A 25,073-nucleotide genomic window follows, 5' to 3' on the forward strand; every position below is an offset into this window, starting at 1 on the left:
GTCGAGTGAGAGGCTGAAAATAATTTCAATGAGTTTAATATTATTTGTGTTCTGCTTTGTTCTACATCAGTGTTGGGATTTTGGTACAATTGTACTTTTTTGATACAATTTCGTTTACTACGCAGTACTTTTTAGTACAATTTTGTGATGAATACTATAAATATATACGTAGCTCTGAAAATTCACTGCGGGAATTCGTTTTATCTTTTTGTCTTCGCCTTCTCGTTTTTGCCTTTGTAAGTAAAAGGGTTTTAAATAACCATTATAACATAGCAAAAGGTGTGCTATCAACCTTACATTCCTAGGCAAGTTTTGAAAGAATATTTTCGATACTAAATCTTATTAAAACAAAATGTCGAAATCAGCTTCATATACTTAGAAACAGTGTCATCGTTAATTCTTTATGTTCTTAAATATCATAACTTCACGACACTCATATATTGACTAGAAATGACTATTTATTTTATTATTTTTTAATTCTAATTATTTGTTTATAAAAATATAGTTAATTCCTTAACAAAAACTGTATGAAAATAAGTTTAAATCTTTGAACAACATTAAAAAATCGACAAACTTTCGTAAACGTTTCGAGCTTTCTATTTCAATTTTAGTATAATAAGGTGCAAGTTTAAAGCAGTTGGAATTTGCCGTCATGTCATATTAACTAAATGCGTTTTTTTTCTTTTAACGAAGAAAATGAGCAACAGCTTCATCAAAAAAAAAAAATATATATATATATATATATTAAAAATCAACGATAAGTCGCAGCTATTTTAAACTTGCACTTCATTTAAATTGATCGGACTACATACGGCATTCTCAAAACATGTATTTCTAGGAAATCTAGTTAAAAGCCCGAAATTTTTACGAAAGTTTTTTTAATGTAATGATTTTTTTAATGTTGCGCAAAAATTTAACCTTGGGGTTTTATTAAAGTATAAACTGCATTTTTATAAACAAATAATTAAAATTAAATAATTTTAAGATAAATGGCCAATCTTGTCAATATGTGAGCGTCGTAAAGTTTTGATAAGCACATGAAATACTAAAAATAAAATGTCAAACTTTAGTACTGAATTCAAAGAAGATGTCTCCTTTATCCATGCATAATAACTTAAAAAAAAATTTGTTTGTTAATAAGTGTACCTTAAAATATGTGCATACACATTTATGTTCAAAGAGCAAAATGTACCTACATCCCATGAATACCATCAAATCATTGATCTTGAAGGGAATCTATGTAGGCATGTACTAAGAAAATATATGAGCAAATTAAAAAGTCGATGCAATTTACAGTCGAAAAGTATAGTTTTTGTATAGATTTCGTACTGAAGGAACTATTTCATTTCCCAACACTGTGCGACATGCGGGCGCCACCATAAACAACCCCGCAAACATATTTTGAGCGCTCAGAATATATAAGTCCGAAAGGAGTAGGAAATAGGTAGAAAATAAGAGTTTCAAAAACAAAAAATTTGTTACTCTTATATGAATCTTTTAGGAGTCATATATGATCCAAGTTATGAGAAAGCACTTTGTGCCAGTATAAAAACAATAACGACTCGAAATTTATATCTAAAGTTGTTTATACAGATATGAAAAATAATTAGGAAGAAAAAAATAAACAAAATTTAGCTGCAGCAGCTGATATTACATGAATGCTGCAATATACAAATATATGTATGCAACAGTATTTGAAATGAATTCCTTGCAAACATGGCTCTAAAGTAAGTTCAATAAGAGTCGAAGAATAGGGCCAATAAGATTTACAGAACAGCATAAAAAAAGATTCCGAAAGTAGGCATTTATGAGGCCAATAAGAGTCATTAAAGAGCTTCAAAAAGAGTCCAAAATGAACTGTATATGAGTCCAATATGACTCATATTGAAGCTCATTTGATGTATGAATTTAAGCTCGTGTAGGTCGACCTTCGCAGGAAGGGAAACACCTTCATTTCGGACTCTTAAATGATATCATTATGAGCATAAAGGCTCCGAAATGAGACTCCTTAAATATTCATTTATGACTCCAAATGTTTGCTGGGAAGTGTGAGCTAAAAGTCAGAGAGTGTTAGTGCGCCTTCGCATGCTGTCGCTTTCTCGTCGTGTTCACATGTTTTGTTGGTATAAACGACGAAAATCACTAAATTCACTAAAATCACTCAACTGAACTATTGGTGCTTCTTAGTGCTCCTACTCATTTCGGTATAACTAACAGTGTTGCCAGAACTTTTTGGACGAACCGGCTAAATTGACAAAAAATACCGGCTAAAAACGGCTAAAATGTTTCAACTAAATTTCACATGGTTTGTTTAAATAAATCACGAGTAAAAAGACTATTTCTTGGAGAGAAGTTACAAATTCGAGCCGGAAAAAATTTTGTCAGCAAGACTTTGCAATTAGGAAAAACATATGATTGTGGCACATGGTTGGATTTTTTGTCGACGATAATTTGAATAAACAAGTTCCTTAAATTTAAAAATTTACAAACTGGAGCGATTTTAAAATGAAAAATGTAAGTTAATACTTGTTTACTTAATTAATTTAGTTAATTCCAATGATTTGAAAGGTACTCGGCAAAAAAAAACTGTATTCTTAATCGGAATGCAATCTCAACCAGAGTCGATATAGTAAACCCGACAAAGAAATGGAAACGTATGTTGAAGAAAGTCGGACTGACCAGATATATACACGTAGATCCTGTTTTTTGCCCCTCTGAAAGAATTTTAAAAATGCTATACAAATTTCTTTTGTTTGAAATGCAACCGTGGACACCAGCTGGCAGAAAAACTTGCAAATTTGCGTTCGTACAGAAAATTCCAAGTTTCTCTACATGAGAGAGAATTTGGGAGCATTTTTTCTTACTATCTGATATTTTGAATGATAATTCTCGCTGGATTTTCGACGAACAAACCTACTATCTTCCCTACAAGGCCTTTTCAGACTGAACGATTCTCAATACACACAAATAGAAACCAATACACATAAAACACGCTGTAAAAATTTCCCTTCAATTTTAAGGCAGTAAAACAACGACCTTAAGTTAACATCAACCGAGGCCATATGTTGACAAGGGATGCAAATTCACAGTTACACAACAAAACTGGTCAGATTTTTCAGAAATCCCTTCAATTCTGATGTAAAATATGATGCCAAAAGGCTGCAGATCTCCCATTTAGATGACCGGTCATATGACCGGCAGATGTCTCGTAGGATTCCCAGAGAGTTTTGCTTTACATAGAAATTTGTGCTCTTTTATTTTCATTTTGATTCACTTCAGTGTTGGTTCCTTTAATTCAAGTTGGCATTCGGTTTTTGGAATTTAAATAAGTCTCAGCAAAAAAGTTTGTTTAAAAAAATACATATGTGTAAATAAAGCTTGCAAATATCAATTTTTCCCTTACCTTAAACCTTTGGGAGTGGGCAAAAATGATGTTTTGTAAATTAGGCAGAATTGAATATGCGCTATCTGGGAAGACAATATCTACATGTAATATTTATTCGGTTTGTTGGCACCAAACACAAACGCATCTTAAGTGTCTTAACAGTGAAATAATTTCTTATTTTCTAAGTTTGCGAATAAAACTTCACACTTAAAACTAAGACATTTATAACAAACATTTTATGAAGAAAATCCCTTCTTCGTTTAAAATAAAAATAAGCGAAATCGGCCCGATTTCATACAGCCCTGCCTGACATGAAAATGTTCTTCACGATAAGGCTAGTAGCCATTTCTAACAGATTTCGTGTCGCTTAGTCAAAAATGGAAACATATATACATATTTGAAATTTAAGAAAACAAGGCAAATAGCAAAATCGGCTAAAAACGGCTAATTTTTTTCTGCAAAACGGCTAACAAATCGGCTGCCGTCTAAATCGAAATTTCTCCGGCTGTTTGCTATCGCAACCGGCTAAATCTATCCGGAAAACGGCTAAAATGGGAACACTGATAACTAATTTGCTTAATGGCTCAATGAGAGAATGGAGCACTACACTAATTCATATCAACAGAGAACTTAGTCATTGTACATGCTCTCGCTTTGTGTGCCGAGCGTAAAATAGTGTTAGTGCATATGTGTGAATATTCTGCAATGAATAATATCCACTAACACTATTTCTTGTGTTATTCAACCAATTACTTAAAAATACGAATAATTGCAGTTCCCTGGCTGGTACCGAAAAGATGTGAACGAAGGCATCATTACCGCAGCCATCGAGATTATGCAACACAGGCCCAATCTTTCGAAAGGCGAAAAAATTTGCGTTCTCTCATTCGATGAGAGGAAAGTCGCGGAGTCTTTCGAGTATGATCAGCCGGGAGACTTCGTTATAAAGCCTGCGAACTATGTCCAAGTCGTTATGGCACATGGATTGAGGAAATGGTGAAAGCAGCCTATATTTTTGGATTACAACTGCGTAATGACTAAGTTTATCTCATTTTCAATAATTGTGATATTACGAAATATAGGTTTCCCAGTAGTAGCGGCCGTTTGCGACATGGGACCCACCAATCGCTGACTGTGGAAAGACCTAAACGTGACAGTCGGTACTGTTTAAAACTTAGGGTTCGAACTTTGGGGCGGGTGCAGGGTGCACCGGTCAATCAATTTAAAGAAAAGAGAGGATTTAATTATAAGTGTGTATATATAGTATTATAAGTTTAATTCATTTCATTTATTTGGTGAATATACAAAGTTATATGTATTTCTTTTAACTTAAGCTAATTGTTTGAGCGAAACTGAGTTCATGTGTTATTGTTTGCCAGAGGAGCTTAGCTGATGAGTTCAAATTTACAAATGAGTGCGGGGGCGGTCGCGAGTTGACTGCCTTTAGGCTGGCGCGGTCGGGTCGCCCCACACCGTCGTTTACAAACCAAAGCGACTCGTCACTTAAATTACGATATAAGATACAAGGTTGCAATATTAAGAAGTACATATACAGAGATTACATTTCATTTACCAAATACTTAATACTTTTTGAGCGACGGAGTATAGTGTGGGGTGCCTTACCACAGTTATCGCAGCGGTCGAACGTATTGCATACCCGGTTGTGTGGAACGTAGCCAGGCAGTTAAGGCAGTAGGGATACCGTTTTATTTGTTCTTCATACGGACTGACCTGGGATCCCTGGAAAAAGAGGAGTGGAGACCCTTCACTAGAACTGCGACCCATCTTGGTTAGCCTGTGGAAAAAGAGTCGTAAAATGAGTTAGTTTTGAAGCACGAGTGATGTGAATTTAGCTAAATTCGTGTTTGAGAGAGATATTGCGTGAGAAAGTGGGTGAGCTTGGAGCATGCGTATATAATTGGTGATAGGAGGTTTATTTGTGGGATATGCTTCGGGTGTAGGAGAAGGCCCCGTAAAGCGTCCACACTTCCAATGTTGAGAATGATAACGCCCATTCAAAGTGGATGGATTATGATTCAATAAGGGTTTAGGTACAGAGAAATTCCTACAGACATTCTCCTGTAGGTACGCCCTTCGACTTTGGAGTGTAACATCACTTTTGGGATGTATGGGGGATAAATCGACACTGGTCCTCTCGCAACCAGTTGGGTGTGACTTCTCTTGTGCATTTGTTGGTGACTATGGTTACTTGTGTACCGAAATGAAGTTGACGTCTGGGTGTCCTTTTGCCTCAGAGTTGAAGCAAAAAGTGTGTAATAAGCGTCGGTAAGAAGCTTCAATCTAACCACAGCTTTTCCTGCTGTTCCTGTGTTGATGAAGGTGATGACATTGTAGGCCATTGTGGTTGCTGCTGGGATCGAACGTGGTTTGTAGTAGAGGGCATGTTGGTCTTGAAGCTGACGTATTTGTGGTTTTACCAAAGTTTGAACAGTTTTCAACATCTTCGGGGTTGAGAGTTGATGGCTTCTGCCGAGCTTGCATCGGCGGTAGAGCCCCTGCCGGCCGAAAGTTACCGCGTCTGACACTTTTTGGGGTAGATGTAAGTTGGAAGAGGGTTGAGTTCGGAAGCACTTTAGAGAATCATTGGAGGATTCTGCGCTATTTGAGTTCATTGGAATGGAATTTATAGGGGGATATTTTCAGGCTGTGTCTGTGGGGGAAGACACCTGAATAGTGGACTGCATAATTGGGTGACCTTCATTGGGGGCTGAAGGTTGCGACGGATTAGGTGTAGGTATTGGGATTTACGGAGTTGCTGAGTTGGAATTGAGGGCGTCCAATGCTTCAACCATTTCAGCTTTGCAACTAGTATATTTAGTAGAGGATCTTTCAAATACTAGCTTTGCGGAGTTACTAGCTTCAGAGTAGTGCGGGATTGAGAGAAAGTTGAAAGAAGCCAATCAACTTTCCCAGTGTTTGTCTAAAACGTTGATTTTTACCTTTAACAGCGACGCTGAGAGGTTCCTTGGTGAGCATGATGACCATTTTTGGCAACATAAATCCAATTTATGGCATTCAAACCTAAATTCTTTATATAAGGGTCCCACACTTTGGTAACTAATAATGATTGCGGGAGATAGATGGCAGAATATGAACAAATATAAATGTTTCTACCTATTTATTTGTATTGTATTCAATTTTTATTTATGTTGTCCCACTGTGCTACTTTACGTTCTTGAGACACTGTACTGCCCTAGCGCGGCTAAATGCAGTAGCAGTGCTTTGTATGAGAGTATGTACTTTCCGTATTTGGTTTCGATAGAAGCCAAAAATTCACGTTTGCTTTGACCACGGTTGATCAGCGCTACGTTTTACATATGTACTAGCAGACCCGGCGAACTTCGTCCCGCCCAAAATGAATTTTTGTATTGAAACCTTTTGGCCCAACATTTTCACCAGCAGTTCACGCTGATGATATTCAGTCGTGCATTTATCTTGTAATATTACGGTTTTGTGGTTGTCAGAAGGCATATTTCTATTTCCGTCTTAAATAACCTAGCAAAGGTGTATGTATATGCATACAAAGATACGTAATAGTATCAGTGAGATTGAAAGGCGCCACGCCTTCTTTTCAAATAGACCCTATTTTCTCTGAGAGTATGGGATTGATTTCACATATCTCCATACCATGTTCGAGTACTCTACCATGAACACTTCCGGAGATATGCAGTATGAAAAATTCGTGCCTGCACCCCTTCCAATAACCGCAATTTTTCTCCATGAGTATGCGCTTGTTTTCATAAATCTCCGTACCATGTTCGAGTACTGTACCATGAACACTTCCAGAGATATGCAGTATGAAAAATCCGACTTTGTTTTCCGGTCACCACAATTTTCTGCATGAGTATGCGATTGCTTTCATATATCTATATTCTATATACCATGTTCGAGTCCTCTTCCATGAACATTTTCCGTGATATGCAGTATAAAAAATTGAGTTTGTATGGGAGGTGCCGCGCCCCTTTTTTAATAGACCCCAATTTTTCTTCATGACCAAAAATGTATATGCATACAAAGTCGGTCGAGCCGTTTAGGAGGAGTTCGACCACAAACACCGTGACATGAGATTTTTATAAATTAGATGTACATATGTGATTATGTATACATACCTATGTATGTATGTACATATGTGCATATACTTCTATTCCGTTCAATAGGTAAAGAATATTCTAAGGCTGCTAATCAAAAGTGTTTTATTGTATATTCGTGAATTCAACTAACTTGTTGACTCCCAAGTGGTTGTCTTGGTCCAAAATTGGACTAGTATTTTTCTGTCTATTTTGAACTAATATGAGACTGGTATATTTCTGACCGAAATCTGACAATTGCCATCTCGTAGGACATCCCCATGTTAAAAATACCAGTGATTGTCATGGAGAGAAATAGTTGGCTGACTAGTTGGCCATGCGGTTCATACAAGTTGTGAGGTCGTTTACAATTAGTACATTTGACTACAGGGTTGTATCAAGCTTATTTTCCAGATGAACTCTTTTATAGTAACGCGTTTCTTTTGCTACTTTATTTCTTAAATTGTTATATGCATTCCAACGGCCGTCAGAAGGATACTGCTTCCAATATTTATAGGCCTTACCTGGATCCTTCATAAGATTAAGAATGGGCTTTGTGAACCACGGTCTCTTATAATCATTCACTTTTATAGTACGTAGAGGAACATATTTATCATACAAATAGTTTACCACTTTATTAAATTGATATAATTCAGAGATGGGCAAAGTGGTTCCCAGGAGCCTTTTGCACTTAGGAGCCGGACTGGCACATTTAGGTGCTAGATGAGGGGTGATATCAAAACTCAGCATGAAGGGGTAAGAAGAGCGTAATAAAATTTCTTGTACTCCGACTCTCATTACTAATATATACATATGATTCTTTTAATGTATTTTTTATAACCCCTTTACCCTAGGGACTGCTTTACTTCCTGTGTAGCAGTTGCTGGCTCTTTGACCGCTTTAAGAGCCAAAAATCTGTCCAATCCTGATCTGATTTATATCCAGATTCGAGAAGAACCAGCAAGAGTTCCATTCCAGTGATAGACTTTCATCATTCAGTGCTATTTTATCAATGCATTTAAAATCTCTGAACGTCAGGTTGGTAACTGACGATTTTTTGTTAAATTCAATATTAAATGATAAAAATACTAGTTAATGGTCATTTCGGCAGGAAATTTTTGACCAAGCTCGGGTGATTTACCATAAACCGCCATTACTTCCCTCTGGGTTGCATTTAGTTTGCTGAAATTACTTCTACAATATTTTTATTAGTTAAATATCTTTTTATACCCGAGGGCACACTCCCGTGAAGTTGGCGCCCGAAATTTCGACAAATGTGTAATTTTTTAGAGTTCTGGCTAGATTTTAAAGAGTTCTAAAGTTCCTGACTGGAAATTACAATAGTTCCGGGCAGAAATAGAAAAAAAACGATTTGGGGGCCAACTTCACGCCGCCACCTTATTTCCAGGAAAAAGAGTTCTAATGCCTTATTCCAGTGTACGATAAAGAGCTCTAGAGTTCTGAAACGGTTTTGTAAATTGTTCTGCAAAAACTCCAAAATTTTTTATTTGAGAAATTTTACCTAATTCTGTCACCGCTTACCTTATTTGTTTTCAGAGTAGCCCCCTGAGAGTTCTAATCAAAACTCTTATAAAGTTTTGTTGTCCGACTAATAGTAAAAAAGTTATAAGCAAAAACAAGGGGCAAATTTTTATTAACAAAAAATTTAATGTTTCCGCAATAAGTTTTTCATTATAAACGGCCTCAAGCTCAACAAAAAATTGTTGAAAAGATTTTAATTTTTTTCAGGGTTGTGTTGAGAGTTCTTAGTAGCCCCTGAGTTATTTATTTACTTATTTATTGGCTCCATACAACTTGTTGTTCAGATATGGGATTTTACTGCAAAACTCCTTTATTTGGACAGCTAAAACCGATAATAATAAAAATTCGAACCTTGTTTTTGCTTATACTTCTACTCAGAACTCTCAACAGAACTCCGAAAAACAAATAAAATTTGATTGTTAATAAAAATTTGCCCCTTGTTTTTGCTTATAACTGGTTTACTATTAGTCGGACAAAAAACTGTATAGTTTTAGGTAGAACTCTCAAAGGGCTACTCATAACTCTCAACAGAACTCTGCAAAACAAATGAAATTTTTTGTTAATAAAAATTCACCCCTCGTTTATAACTTTTTTTACTATTGGTCGGACAAAAAACTTTATAAGTATTTTAGTTAGAACTCTCAGAGGGCTACTCAGGACTCTCAACAAAACTCTGAAAAACAAACTGAAATTTTTTGTTAAAAAAAATTCCTTGTTTTTATCTATAACTTTTTTACTATAGGTGGGACAAAAAAACTTTATTAAAGCTTTAGTTAGAACTCTCAAAGGGCTACTCAGAACTCTCAACAGAACTCTGAAAAATAAATGAAATTTTGTTTAATAACAATTTACCCTTTGTTTTTGCTTATAACTTTTTTAGTATTGGTCGGACAAAAAAGCTTTATAAGAGTTTTAGTTAGAACTCTCGAGGAGCCGCTCAGAGCTCACAACAGAACTCTGAAAAAAAAACAAATTAAATTTTTTTGATAATAAAAATTTGCCCCTTGTTTTTGCTTATAACCTTTTTAATATTGGCCGGACAAAAAAAATTTAAGGAGTTTTGGGTAGAACTCTCAAGGGGGTACTCAGAACTCTCAACAAAACTCTGAAAACAAATAAAAATTTTTTCTTACTAAAAATTCGCCCATTCTTTTCGCTTTTAACTTTTTTACTATTGGTCGGACAAAAAAAAAAACTTTATAAGAGTTTTAGCTAGAACTCTCGAGGGACTATTCAGAACTCTCAACAGAACCCTAAAAAAACAAATTGAATTTTTTTGTTAATAAATATTTGCCCCTGGTTATACTTTTCATGAGCATGAAATGGTATTATAACTTGGGTCCGATGTTTGTAAGTACCAGAATAAAAAGAGATAGACCCATTAAAATGTACACTTATATGATCAGAACGTCGAGCTGAGTCGATTTGGCAATGTCTGTCTGTCCGTCTATCTGTCTGTCCGTCTGATTGTATGCACTCTAGGCTCTCAGTTTTCGAGATATCCGAATGAAATTTGGTAAGTGGGTTATTTTTATATTGTATCAATCATTTGTCGGAACCAGAAGAATCGGACCACTATAACATATAGCAACCATACAACTGATTGTTCAGATATGAGATTTTTCATCATAACTTCTCCATTTATGCAGCTAGGAACATGAAGTTTTGCAATACTTGCACCCATCATCAACAAAATACTTACAGTAAAAATTACATAGATCGGGTCACTATAACCTATAACTCCCATACAACTGAATGTTCAGATATAAGATTTTTCGTTATAACTCCTCCATTTATATAACCAGGAACATGAAATTTCGCACTGTTTTCAATAATTATCAACCGAAAACTTACAGTGAAAATTACAAAGAACGGGTAACTATAACCTATAGCTCCCATACAACTGATTGTTCAGATATAAGATTTTCCGTTATAACTCCTCCTTTTATGTAGCTAGCAACATGAAATTTCGCGCTGTTTTCACTCATTATCAACAGAATACGCTGCAGTACGGGGGCGCGACTACAGGACTGATGAATCGGTAGCTACATGGTAATTTCCGTCAATTACCGACCGACTACTTGTAGTGTATTTCAGCGATTACTTTTACAAGGCAATGTCCTAGGTGGTAGTCACCATCGGCTCTCTGTACTACCGGGAGTTACTAAAGTAGTCACTTGCTTCCGACTGGTTCGACTCTGCACTACCATGAGTCGGTGCAGTAGCGGTTCAAAAGTAGCGATTGGCTCCAGCAGTGCTGGAGGGTAATTACAGTGAAAATAACAAAGATCGGGTCACTATAACCGGTAGCCCCCATACAACTGATTGTTCAGATAACAGGTCTTTTATCTTAACTCCTCCATTTATGCAGCTAGGAACATGAAATTTCGCACCGTTTTCACTCATTATTAACAGAATAGTTACAGTGAAAATAACAAGGATGAGTTTTCAGATATGAGAATTTTTATTATAACTTCTCCATTTATACAGCCGGGAACATGAAATTTCTTACTATTTCCACATATTATCAAAAAGAATAAGCACAGAGAAAATGGTGAAGATTTGGGCGCTATAACCTATAGCCCCCATACAACTGATTGTTCAGATATGAGATTCTTTGTTATATCTTCTCCATTTATGCAGCTAGAAAGATTAAATTAAATTAGAACAGAAAGCTTACAGTAAAATGAACAAAGGTCGGGTGACTATAACCTATTTATTGGCTCCATACAACTGTGGGATTTTACTGTAAAACTCCTTTATTTAGACAGCTAAAACCGATAATAATAAAAATTCGCCCCTTGTTTTTGCTTATAACTGTTTTACTATTGGTCAGACAAAAAAACTTTAAAAGAGCTTTAGTTAGAACTCTCAAAGGCCTACTCAGAACTCTCCACAGAACTCTGAAAAACAAATGAAATTTTTTTGTTGATACAAATTCACGCATTGTTATACCTTTCATCAGCATGAAATGGTATTATAACTTTGGTCCGATGTTTGTAAGTACCAGAATAAGAAGAGATAGACCCATTAAAATGTATACTTAAATGATCAGAACGTCGAGCTGAGTCGATTTAGCCATGTCCGTCTGTCCGTCTGTCTGTCTGTCTGTCTGTCTGTCCGTCTGTTTGTATGCAATCTAGTCTCTCAGTTTTCGAGATATCCGGATGAAATTTGGCCGGTGGATGTATTTTTATAATGTAATAATCATTTTTCGGAACCGAACGAATCGGACCACTATAACATATAGCTCCCATACAACTCATTGTTCAGATATGAGATATTTCATTATAACTTCTTCATTTATGCAGCTAGGAACATGAAATTTTGCAACACTTCCACCCATTATCAACAGAAAACTTAAAGTGAAAATTACAAAGATCGGATCACCTATAGCTCCCATACAACTGATTATTCAGATATAAGATTTTTCGTTATAACTCCTCAATCTAAGTAGCTAGGAACATGAAATTTGGCACTGTTGTCACTCATTATCTAAAGAATGCTTTCAGTGAAAATGACGAAGATCAGGTCGCTATAACCTGTAGCCTTCATAAAACTGATTGTTCAGATATGAGATTTTTTGCGATAACTTCTCCATTTATGCAGTTAGGAACATGCAAATTCTCGCCGTTTTTACTCATTGTTAACAGAATACTTATAGTGAAAAAACAAAGATCGGGTCTCTATAACATATATCTACAATACAACTGGTTGTTCAGTTATGAGAATTTTCGTTATAACTCCTCCGTTTATGCAGCTGGGAACATAACATTTCGCAATATTTCCACCCGTTATCAAAAAAATACTTACAGTGAAAATGGCGAAGATCGGGTCGCTATAACCTAAAGCCTGCATACAACTGATTGTTCAGATTCGAGATTCTTTGTTATAACTTCTCCATATATGCAGCTAGAAACATGAAATTTCGCAATATTTTCACTAATTACCAACAGAAAGTTTAAAGTAAAATTAACAAAAAGCGGGTCACTGTAGCCTATTTATATCCTCCATACAACTGATTGTTCAGATATGGGGTTTTACTGAAAACTCCTTTATTTGGGCTGCCAAAACAGATAAATTTCGTAAGCTATTCTATAAATAATAATACAAAGTCTACTGAGAAAATCGACAAAATCTATGCTGTATAAACTTTATCTCTTAAACCTCTGATTGTTCAGATACCAGTTATTAAGACTCCTTTATGTAGGAGTCTAAACCCATTAAATTGTGTGACTTGGATTGGTGCTATATGAGGTATATCTTCCATACCTCTGAATGTTTAGATATGGGTTTTCATAAATATATGCATCTCCTCTATCTATGTATTCTGCAAATATATAAATTTTTTCAAATGCAGTAATCTGTTAAAGTAAAATTTTCAGATGTTCATGAAAGGTATGAAGCCTTCGTCATAGCCGAAGACAGCGCTGCTCTTACTTGTTTTTACTTATAACTTTTTTACTATTGGTCGGAAAAAACAACTTTATAGGAGTTTTAGTTAGAACTCTCGGGGGGCTACTCAGAACTCTGAAAAACAAATGAAATTTTTTTTAATAAAAATTCGCCCCTTGTTTTTACTTGTAACCTTTTTACAATTCTCTTCTTTTTATCTGGCGCTGTAACCGCCTAAGCGATTTTGGCCGAGTTCAGCAAAGCACGCCAGTCGTTTCTCTTCCGTGCCAACTGACGCCAATTGGAAACGCCAAGCGAAGCCAAGTCCATCTGCAACTGACCTTTCCATCGCAGTGGGGGCCTCCCTCTTCCTCTGCTACCACCAGCGGTTTCCGAGTTGAATAATTTCAGAGCTGGAGCATCGGTGTCCATTCCTTTTCCTATTGGTCGGACAAAAAAACTTTATAAGAATTTTAATTAGAACTCTCGAGGGGCCACTCAGAGCTCTCAACAGAACTCTGAAAAAAAAACAAATAAAATGTGCTTCTTAATAAAAATTTGCTCCTTGTTTTTGCCTATAACTTTTTTAATATTGGCCGGACAAACAAACTTTATAGGACTCTCAGGGGGTACTCAGAACTCTCAACAGAGCTCTGAAAATAAAATGAAATTTTTTTGTTAATATAAATTTGCCCCTTGTTTTTGCTTACAACTTTTTTACTATTGGTCGGACAAAAAGACTTTTTAAGAGTTTTGGTTAGAACTGTAAGGCGCCCACTCAGAACTCTAAACGGAACTCTGAAAAACAAATAACATTTTTTTGTTAATAAAAATTGGCCCATTCTTTTTTTTAACTTTTTTACTATTGGTCGGACGAAAAATTCTCTTATTGTTTTTGCTTATAACTGTTTTAATATTTGTCGGACAATAAAATATTATAAGAGTTTTGGTTAGAACTCTCAGGGGGCTATTCAGAACTCTCAACAGAACTCTGAAAAACAAATAAAATGTTTTTGTTAATAAAAATTCAACCCATGTTTTTGCTTATAACTTTTTTACTATTGGTCGGCTAACAAAACTGTATAAGAGTTTTGGTTAGAACTCTCAGGGGGCTATTCAGAACTCTCAACAGAACTCTGAAAAACAAATAAAATGTTTTTGTTAATAAAAATTCAACCCTTGTTTTTGCTTATAACTTTTTTACTATTGGTCGGCTAACAAAACTGTATAAGAGTTTTGGTTAGAACTCTCAGGGGGCTACGCAGAACTCTCAACAGAACTCTGAAAAACAAATGAAATTTTTTGTTAATAAAAATTTTCCCTTTGTTTTTGCTTATAACTTTTTTAGTATTGGTCGGCCAAACAAACTTTATAAGAGTTTTGGTTAGAACTCTCAGGGGGCTACCCAGAACTCTCAACAGAACTCTGAACAACAAATAAAATTTTTTGTTAATAAAAATTTGCCCTTTGTTTTTGCTTATAACTTTTTTACTATTGGTCGGACAAAAAAACTTTATAAGAGTTTTGGTTAGAACGCTCAGAGCGCTACTCAAAACTCTCAACAGAACCCTGAAAAACAAATGAAATTTTTATTTTTATAACAATTCGCTTCTTGTTTTTAGCTTTCAATTTTTAAAACTCAAGAGTTTTGGTTAGAACTGTTAGGCGCCCACTCAGAACTCTGAAAAACAAATAAAATTTTTTTGTTAATAAAAATTCGCCCATTCTTTTTCTTTAAACTTTTTTACTATTGGTCGAACAAAAAAACTATAAGAGTTTTAGTAAGAATGCTCTTCTTGTTTTTGCTTATAACTGTTTTAATATTTGTCGGACAACAAAACTTTTTAAGAGTTTTAGTTAGAACTCTCAAAGGGCTACTCAGAATTCTCAACAGAACCCTGAAAAACAAATGAAATTTTTTTGGTAATAATAATTCGCCCCTTTTTTGCTTATAACTTTTTTAATATTGGTCGGACAACAAAACTTTATAAAATTATTGGTTAAAACTCTCATGAGGCTACTCAGAACTCTCAATAGAACTCTGAAAAACAAATGAAATATTTTGTTAATAAAAGTTTGCCCTTTGTTTTTGCTTATAACTTGTTTAGTATTGGTCGGCCGGTTAGAACTCTCAGGGGGCTACTCAGAACTCTCAACAGAACTCTGAACAACAAATAAAATTTGTTTGTTAATAAAAATTCGCCCCTTATTTTTGCTTATAACTTTGTTACTATTGGTCGAACAAAAAAACTTTATAAGAGTTTTAGTTAGAACTCTCGATGGGCTACTCAGAACTCTCAACAGAACTCTCTAAAAACAAATTAAATTTGTTTGTCAATAAAAATTTGGCCCTTGTTTTTGCTCATAACTTTTTTAGTATTGGTCGCCCAATCAATTTTATTATAATAATGTGCAAGTTTTAAGTAGCTGGGAATTACCGTTGATTCTTGGTAATTCTTTTCACGTAGTCTCTTCCATACAAAAATGTTTATTCGAAAATACTTTATATGGAAAAAATGCAAAACACCTTCAGCAAAAAAAATTCTCAAAAATCAACGCGATTTTTGACTAACTCCGAACTTGCATTTTTTCGCTAGAATTTAATGGGCTGCAAAGCTGCATACTCATCTGATTAAAAAGTTGAAAATTTTGATAAAAATTTGGGGAATTTTCGCGAGTTTTGCACAAAGTTTAGGATATATATGTTTTTTGTTGTTGAATGAACCATATTTTTATACAAAATTGGCGGGAAAATATTAGAATAAAAATTGTTGCATACGTTGTGAAAAAAATGCTGTGCCAATACATTGTTCCGGCAGTGTACATAAAAATATTACAAAATTGTATCAACGGAATCATAATAATGAGGTTTTTGATGCTTTTTTTAATTTTTTTCAAAGATTTGTTTAAGAAAAATTTGAAACCTGCTCCAAAACTTTACCGATATAGACTTATAAGGTATCACAGGTATCATTTTCTCACACTTTTTGTTTCTTTGCAAAAAAACTCATTCACGTCCCAATTTTTTTTTATTCAATTCCAACACATCTAAATTCAACATGGAATGACACTCGTTTATCTTACCTCCTTTTTCATATTTTGAGTGAGCTTATTCGCAAAGAAATTAAAAGGGTGAGAAAATGGTACCTCATAAGTCTAAATGGTAAGGTTTTGGCTGAGTTATTTAAGTTTTTCTTAAATCAGTCTTTGTAAAAAGTGCAAAAACAGCATCAAAAATCTGATTATAATGATTCCGTAGAATTTTTTTTTTATATTTTTATGAAAACTTTTTCAGCTTAAACTACTCAGTCATCTGAGGCAATTTTTTCAAAAAATATTAAAAAAAAAACTGTTTATTTGGTGGAAGTCTTAAAATGTAATACATAGATTTTATAATTCCAGTGGAAAAACAGTACCGCTTTTTTTGTATGGGCAGTGATGCAATCTACTGTACATAAGTTGGCTACGATTACTCGGCCGTGCTATCATACACTCTAAAAAATCTGTTTAAAAATGCGACTAAAAATCGAGTATATTTTTGTTTATTTTTAAATTTTTTTAGTAAATTTACACAATGAATATGTATTTTTCTCGTTTACACATTTTCGTGTGTAAAAATCGTTTTTGTTAGTGGCTTTACACAATCCTAAGGGTGAAATCAAACAGCAGATGTGTATTTTGTAGCTCGCGCACACTTTCTTAGTAAATTTAGGCACACCACAGCAGCTATATTACACTCTAAAAAGTCCGAAATTTAAACTATTCGTTGAATAAGCGAGCATGTAATTTCGCGAATAATAAAGTAGGAAATCAGTAATCTACCTTTTCGGTAGGAAATCTACACATTTTTTTTTTAGAGTGTAGTAGCACAATGCCGCTAAGTACATTTTAAAATTTTCAGGCAATAGCCTCATGCGATTGTCGATTATATTTTTTGTTGTTTGTGTGAAATATTTTATTTTTATCAGTATTTTTCTTTTAATTAAAATATGTTGAAATAAAAGAGAAAAAAAAAATGGCGTCAGTTAGCACAGAAGAGAACTGACTGGAGTGCTGTTTTGGACTCGGCCAAAATCCCTTAGGCGGTTACAGCGCCAATAAAGAAGAAAAAGAAGTTTTATGCATCAAGCTGACGGTGACGCAAAAATTTGCTAAATTTCCAACTTTGCTTACGCGTTTGCGTCAAGTGACAACTGTTCTGTGTTTTTTTTTTTTTTAAATAAATGTAATTGTGATGAAAGAAAAGTACAACGCAATTTCTGCAAACAGCAGCATCGAGTTTTTGAATTTACGGATGCAATGGTAAACGGATAGTGTATAACTAGACACACAAGTACTGTTCCCGCTGACATTGAGGGTGACGGTGACGCAATGGACGTTATGTACTTTGACTTTTAGTCACTCGGTCACGTATTTCATCATGCCGAATTACGATAGAAAGGGTACGTACATATGTCATAATCCGAAATATATATTTTAACGTGACGGGGAATACGATCACGTATATTACGATTCGAGCACAGAATATTTTGTGTTTCATATAAATTAAATAAATTACCAGAACACCTGACTAAAAACAGTACGGGCAGTCCTCCCGTACCATATAAGATGGATGGTGTACGACGTATTTAAATAATAAAAAAAAGTAAGGGCGCCTGGGCCACACTGGAGAAGTGAAACTTACGCTACATATTTAGTTTGTCTCATAACCAATATACAAATGTCCATACATACATCTGCTTTTGCTTAGGGTTATTTTATTTTATTTTTTTTTCTATCTATATGGAAATGTATCCCTACATCTACCCTGTTTGTTCTAATTACATTTATTTTATTCCGTTTTTATTTATCTTCATTTTTATCTTTATACTCTATCGATAACAAAATCGATAGTAACATCAATCAACATATCGACAACAAAACCGATAAAAATATCGATACCAAATTCGATAAAAATATCGATAGCAAAATCGATAACAAAATCGATAACAAAATCGATAGTAAAATTGGTAACAAAAACGATAGCAAAATCGATAAAAATATCTATAAAATTACCTATAACAAAATCGATAAAAATATCCATAGCAAAATCGATAACAAAATCGATAAATATCGGTAACAAAATCGACAAATATCCATTACAAAATCGATAAATATCGATAACAAAATCAATAAATATCGATAACAAAATCGACAAAAAATCGATAAATATCAATAGAAAAATCGATAAATATCGATAACAAAATCGAGTTATATCGGTAACAAAATCGATAAAAAATATCGATAACAAAGTAGTTAAAAATATCGATTACAAAATCGATAGAAATATCGATAACAAAATCGATCAAAATATCGATTATTATATCGATAAGTCCCGAAAATATCGATAGCAAAATTGATAACAATACCGATAAAAATTTTGATATCAAAAATCCTGACTACGGCCCTCCATACATGTATGTATCTCGGTAACCGATCTACTAATTTGGTATGGTTATTGTGCTTGCCACATAAAAGCAAAACGTTGAAAACTACTGAAATCGGACTAAAATTACGGCCGCTTTTCATATAACGGTAAATTTCTGAAATGCTTGAAACTTCAGTAGTTCGAAATTTAAGGACGCTAATTTCCTCAAAATTGATACTAACAACAATCCCTTGAAAAGAAGTAACATTATTTGGAATTTGGGAAAATGAGCATGATACCGCCCACACATAAATATATAAGTTTATCTCATTATGTCTAACTGCACGTTCTATTAAATTTGTTTAAAATAGGGGTAAAACCACCACTGCTTACCATGTAGCGGTAGTTTTGGCAAAGGTGAAAAACAGATATTTAATACTTGCGCCGGGTATTTAATGTTCGGCTCCGCCCGAACTTAGATTTCTTACTTGTTAATATATATTTTTGCATTTTAACAATTTCCAAACATTTTCGTTTATATTCTATCGCGCTCGATTGACAGTTTCTGTTCGACACACATTTCATCTTTTCACTACCACACTTAACTTTGCTTACTAAGTAGAGTTTGCCACAATATGAATGGCAAAGTACAAGGCGTAAAATAATAACTGTCGCACAGGTTTTGTGAAAAATAAAAGGGTCCTTTATAGATTTTGCAGAAAAAAGTATTTTTTGTTAACTTTGTAAGATTCTACTTTAATTTTATTAAATAGTTTTAAAATTTTAATCCTTATTTGCATTTGTCAGCTTCGGGAGATAAGTACATGCGGCACGCACGTCTTTTTCAGGTGTATTTTTTCTTAGACTTAGTATAAAAAAAACTGTATTCGACTGTTGGTCGAATGAATGCCCTCCTTAGTCACCAGTTCCGAGTCTTTTCGATTGCTGAGTATGAAGAATTATATTGGACAAAAGACGAAGTATAATGGACCCAAATTGGGCAAATTAGCATATGGTTACAGAAGATATGTAATAAAGTAATCGACGAAGACTTGCGTGAAGCTTGCGCTTTCCTCCCAAACCCGTTGGTAAACCCAAATGACAACAAAACCGATAAAAATTTCGATAACAAATTCGATAAAAATATCGATAGCAAAATCGATAACAAAATCGATAGTAAAATTGGTAACAAAAACGATAGCAAAATCGATAAAAATATCTATAAAATTACCTATAACAAAATCGATAAAAATATCGATAGCAAAATCGATAACAAAATCGATAAATATGGATAACAAAATCGATAAATATCGATAACGAAATCGATAAATATCGACGACAAAATCGATAAATATCGGTAACAAAATCGACAAATGTCCATAACAAAATCGATAAATATGAATAACAAAATAAATAAATATCGATAACAAAATCGACAAAAAATCGATAAATATTAATAGAAAAATCGATAAATATCGATAACAAAATCGAGTTATATCGGTAACAAAATCGATAAATATCGATAAAAAATATCGATAACAAAGTAGTTAAAAATATCGATTACAAAATCGATAACAAATCGATAGAAATATCGATAACAAAATCGATCAAAATATGGATTATTATATCGATAAGTCCCGAAAATATCGATAGCAAAATTGATAATACCGATAAAAATTTCGATATCAAAATCGATAAAAATATGGATAACAAAACCGATAACAATATCGATTATTTTATAGATGTCTCGAGAATCCCAAAGATCTCTAAAATCCCAAAATAGTTCCCAGATTGAGTCCCCGTGTCTCTCTCTATATCCTTTCCTCTTTAATTAACTTAATTTTAATATTTTAATCTTTCTTCCCCTATCTTCATCTTTACTTTTATCGGTGTCCTCATCCTCATCTTTGTTTTTACTTTTATGTTTATCACTGTCTTCATCAACATATTCCCCTTCACCTTTGCCCTTATATATATAAGTAAAGTGTTTAAATTTACCTTGGTCTTCGTTTTTACCTTTATCTTTACACATCTTTGTTTTTGTTTTTATTTTTACCTTTGCCTTTATAATTTTCTTTATCTATGCACGTACTCACCTTTACTTTCATTCTTGTATTGGTATTTCTAAGTGTTATCCTCTAACCTTTTATTAGCAAGTTTTTGTTAAATTCATACCATAAGCATACACACAAGAAGTACTTGTTTCAGCCCCAACCATTTCCGTTGCACCATTTCCGTTGCATACACACAAGAAGTACTTGTTTCAGACCCAAGCATTTCCGTTGCATCATTTCCGTTGCACCATTTCCGTGTGCAATTTCCGCTGAACTTGTCAATTTACTCCCAACCAACCAACCGCCGCTAAAGAAGTTTCACTTCAAAAACAAAACTGCCTGAAACTACATTAGTCATATATATGTACATTTGAATTCCTTCTCTCTAACTGAAATTGATGTACATATGTATGTATGTCAATTAAGCACTTTTATTGCTTAATTTCTCAGAAGTAGTTTCCGTTTTACATCCATACGTATATATATGTATGTATGTGGTAATTACACATGGTTTTGTATTGAAAACAAACAAAATATTAGTGTTATTCATCTAAACCGATAACTTTATCAAGCAGATAAAATTATAAGTTTACGCACTCTGTGACATGAACGACCCACACTCTCTTTCCGTTTACACATGCGACAATAGTCGTGTTTTCTTTGTTTATAGAGCTCAGTATCACTAACTTTATACTAGAAGCACGAGGATAAAGAAATTATATAAACTAACTCACTAAATGGGAAAAAATTATATTTACGAGATAATATCTATTTAAATAAATATACATATATCATATAGGCTATTTATTTGAAGCAAGTTAAAAGAAACAATGGCAGAATGTCTGTTTGTGTATGAATTCTTTTGTCACGACTACCAAACTTTGCGGCCAAATTATCAGTGAAACAAAACAAACAGAACGGATAATAATTGAACCAGACCTCTATCAGGATCCCATCGTTGTTATCGAATTTTCGTGCAAAATTTTTATGCGGATCCCGATTATTGCCCAAGAAAACATAGCTAGAGTTGCGACAGAGTTACATTGACTACAGTTTATCAAGTTTATTCAGTGAAATCGCTGGAGAAATTTATCAGAAATGTGTAAACGAGTTTCCATACAAATTTTGACAGTTCATTTATATGCTTTACACAATTATAAGTTTATACGGTTTACAATGCATTTATAAGGTTTGATGAATACCCTTATTATACATACAATGGGCAAACAAACACTTATTTAAAAGTTGGTTTGTGGTTAGCACTGTTGCCACTGTGTGAGTAATTCCTCAAAACGTGAGGAGTTTCGGGTGCGCTTTAGTATTTTTTGAGGATTTTTATTTTGAGGAATTTTCTCTTAACCATGTTTTACACAAGAGAGTTGTTAAATCGCTCTGCAGATTTTTGAACAAAGAGCTTTTCGAAGTTTTATAAAGAGCGAAATACACCACACAAGCAGCTTGTCAAACATTCTTCAATCCTACTTTTCCCATTTCGCCATACACCATGCAAACATGACTCGTTTAAGCAAAGAATTTCTTCTGGCTTGGTGTAAAAGGGTTTAGTTTTCTTCGATTTTTCTCTCTTGCATCCTCATTCGGTAAAAATTTCGTTGTGAATGAGGCGATTTTATCATACACAACGTAAGCAGTTTGATCAAGCGTCAACATGGCGGCCAGAAAATTAAGAATTTTTGATTTTCGCTCATATTTCCCTCAAACGGCTGGTCAAACCTTCAAACAGCCCCATACACAACATAAATAGCGTGAAGGAAAGGTGTATTTCGCTTGGTTTGTCAAGCCGCTTATGTGGTGTTTTTCGCTCTTAAGAACATCTGCTAAATATTCAAAATGTTATCGATAATTTTTTTTCATTCCATCGTTATATTTTCAACTTATTTTGAGTTTGCAAAATCTCAGTAACGATTGCAGAGAACACGCATTGTTCGATCATAAGGATATTCATATTGATTATTCATTAAATCCAGACAAATAATGGAAAAAGCTTTTGATTTAAAAATTCTTCATATAAGTTTCCCAATGAAAAAAATATGTATCTGCACTACTAATATAGCCCTTTTCTATTGCTTCAGTAGAACATATATTTGGTAGTTTAAAAATGTGTAGGACTGACTTGAAGACCAGATTGAGCACTGATATAGTTGCAGCAATATCATATACAAACCAACTCATAAAAAATAACGGTGATACTTTGTTTGAACCGCAAGAACAAATGTACCAATTGAATTGGAGAATGTAATTAATTTTTACCTGTAAATAGCATACAGTTTACAATACTCATATCTGTAATAAGAACATTTTGAGTAATTTGTTCGGAATTTAAGGATTTTTCATTTGTTTTTGAGGAATTTGGTAATTTTTTTGTGGCAACACTGGTGGTTAGCGACATACATACATATTTATTTTAAAAGGGTGGCTCAAATTCACTAACAACATAACAATTAAATGGTTCAAAATTTCGTATATGTTGATGGTACTATTAAAGCTAAGCTTTGGCAGTATAAAGTTATGTTCACAAAAATATCAGCGCTTTACCTGTATAGAAAAACCTCGAATAACTTGTGTAGTTTGTGTCAATTAAATACAGTTGAAGTTCAAGTTGCTCAGCACTGTATATATTCAACTATTTATTAAAATATAAATTAAAATAAAGGTAGCAATTCCAGTTGTGAGTCGTTCATTTAATACTTTGTAGCATGTCCAGCGTTTTTGATAACTGCGTGACATCTGCGTTGCATGGAGTCAACCAACTTTTGACACCTTTCAGTGGGTATAGCATACCAGGTCTCTCACTATTTTTTCCAAAATCCGCGTTGTTTTTAGGGCTAGCTGCTCTTACTGCGTTCTTGACATCACCGCACAGATTTTCGATGGGATTTAGCTCCGGCGATTGTGCCGGCCACTCCATTACCTGCGCCTGTTTCATTATTTTAATGAGAACTACCCTATAAACATATACATACACACTCCATATTCAGGTTGTTGTAACAAAAATCCGCCAGTATTTAAGGTGAACATGCGAGTTTTCTTATTTATAAAGGTAAAACTGTGTTTAAAATTTAAGCGCATATCACTTAATGGAAAACTATTTTTTCATCACATTTGTTCTGAACATTTTTTATGATTTTTTTATTGATGGCTTATATTATAGAAATCAAAAGGAAATTAATTTATTTGTTCGGCTGTTAGTACTTATAAGAGCATTTAACAAGTTAATTACCAGCGAAACTAATAGTACACATACAGTCGTTTCGATTGCCTATGCTATAAAAGCGGGATATTTTCGACAGCAATTGCAGTTAGTAAACGTTGACGATATAACGCAGTACACGTTCGTCACTTAAGTCTTTTGTTTCGTTTGCACATACTATAGCCGAAGTAAGTGAACACTACTACGTAGATAAAAACAATGTAAATTTTTTACAATGAGATCTAGTTCAAGGTTGTGTTGTATTTAGCAAATATTGCTTTGCTTGTTAATTGAATGACTCATAAACAACGTTATTAGGATAACAAATTGGAAAATAGTGTTGGTGCTATTTGCTGAAAACTCGGCCGCCGTGCGTGAATAGCCCTGCCCTAAGCCATAAGCTGAAAAAATTATAATATCGTCGTTTAAAGTACAAAACCGCTTATCGTCATTCTGCAAAACCGCGTAATTGACATTTGCTGCCAAAAATTGGATTTGCTCACACAAGCTCTTGGCTCAATCCTTACCTATTCGTCCTGAAATATAGTAGCCAGCTTTATAAAAAAGAGAACCATTTTGAGATACGAGTGTTTTTATTCTCTAGAAAATAATATATGCAACCTCGCATACGCGGCTTTGCATTATCCCTGATACGCGGTTTTGCATTTTGTTTATATTCGGTTTTGTACTTTAATCGGCGAGTATCAGTAGCTACTTGGCAACTATAATTTCGCCGAAAATTACATAGTTTTTAAGAGTTTAAATAAAAACCATCCACCGTTTGCCGCGGCATACTAAATCAAAGGTCTAACTATTTTTTGAATAGAATTGCGATTGAATACAAAGTTCAGTAATAGTTTTTTCTGCAATATTAATACTGTTGCACACTTTTTTCATGATCATGTGTTTTAAAAAGTTGCATACTTATTGCGTCCAGTTTGAACTTTTGACTACATGCACATACATACATATGTACACACAAGTTTACTCAGAT

General features: G+C 34.0%; 2 protein-coding genes across 4 annotated transcripts in view; one reads left to right on the forward strand and one right to left on the reverse strand.

Moving 5' to 3' along the window:
- Nucleotides 1–25,073, forward strand: part of LOC118742245 (ejaculatory bulb-specific protein 3-like) — a 69,549-nt gene that overhangs the window by 43,786 nt on the left and 690 nt on the right. Inside the window, exon 1 of one of the 3 annotated variants that reach the window (XM_036474166.1) lies at nt 24,138–24,267. The exons of 1 other annotated variant lie outside the window; for it this stretch is intronic. The gene's annotated coding sequence lies outside the window, so the exon portion shown is untranslated. Of the gene's footprint in view, nt 1–24,137; nt 24,268–24,789; nt 24,885–25,073 lie in introns of those variants that run through there. One more of the 3 variants, XM_036474169.1, reaches the window with a different exon arrangement.
- Nucleotides 4,647–25,019, reverse strand: LOC118742244. The gene is made up of 3 exons (XM_036474165.1): nt 25,004–25,019; nt 4,959–5,180; nt 4,647–4,887 (listed from the first exon to the last, which is right to left on the reverse strand). Exons 2-3 carry the CDS (start codon nt 5,168–5,170, stop codon nt 4,710–4,712), a joined length of 390 nt encoding a protein of 129 aa, XP_036330058.1. The 5' UTR covers nt 5,171–5,180; nt 25,004–25,019; the 3' UTR covers nt 4,647–4,709.

The sequence above is a fragment of the Rhagoletis pomonella genome, unplaced genomic scaffold (assembly GCF_013731165.1).
Source record: "Rhagoletis pomonella isolate Grant_MI unplaced genomic scaffold, Rhpom_1.0 Rhpom_scaffold_00007, whole genome shotgun sequence".
In the NCBI taxonomy this organism is placed as follows: Eukaryota; Metazoa; Arthropoda; class Insecta; order Diptera; family Tephritidae; genus Rhagoletis; species Rhagoletis pomonella.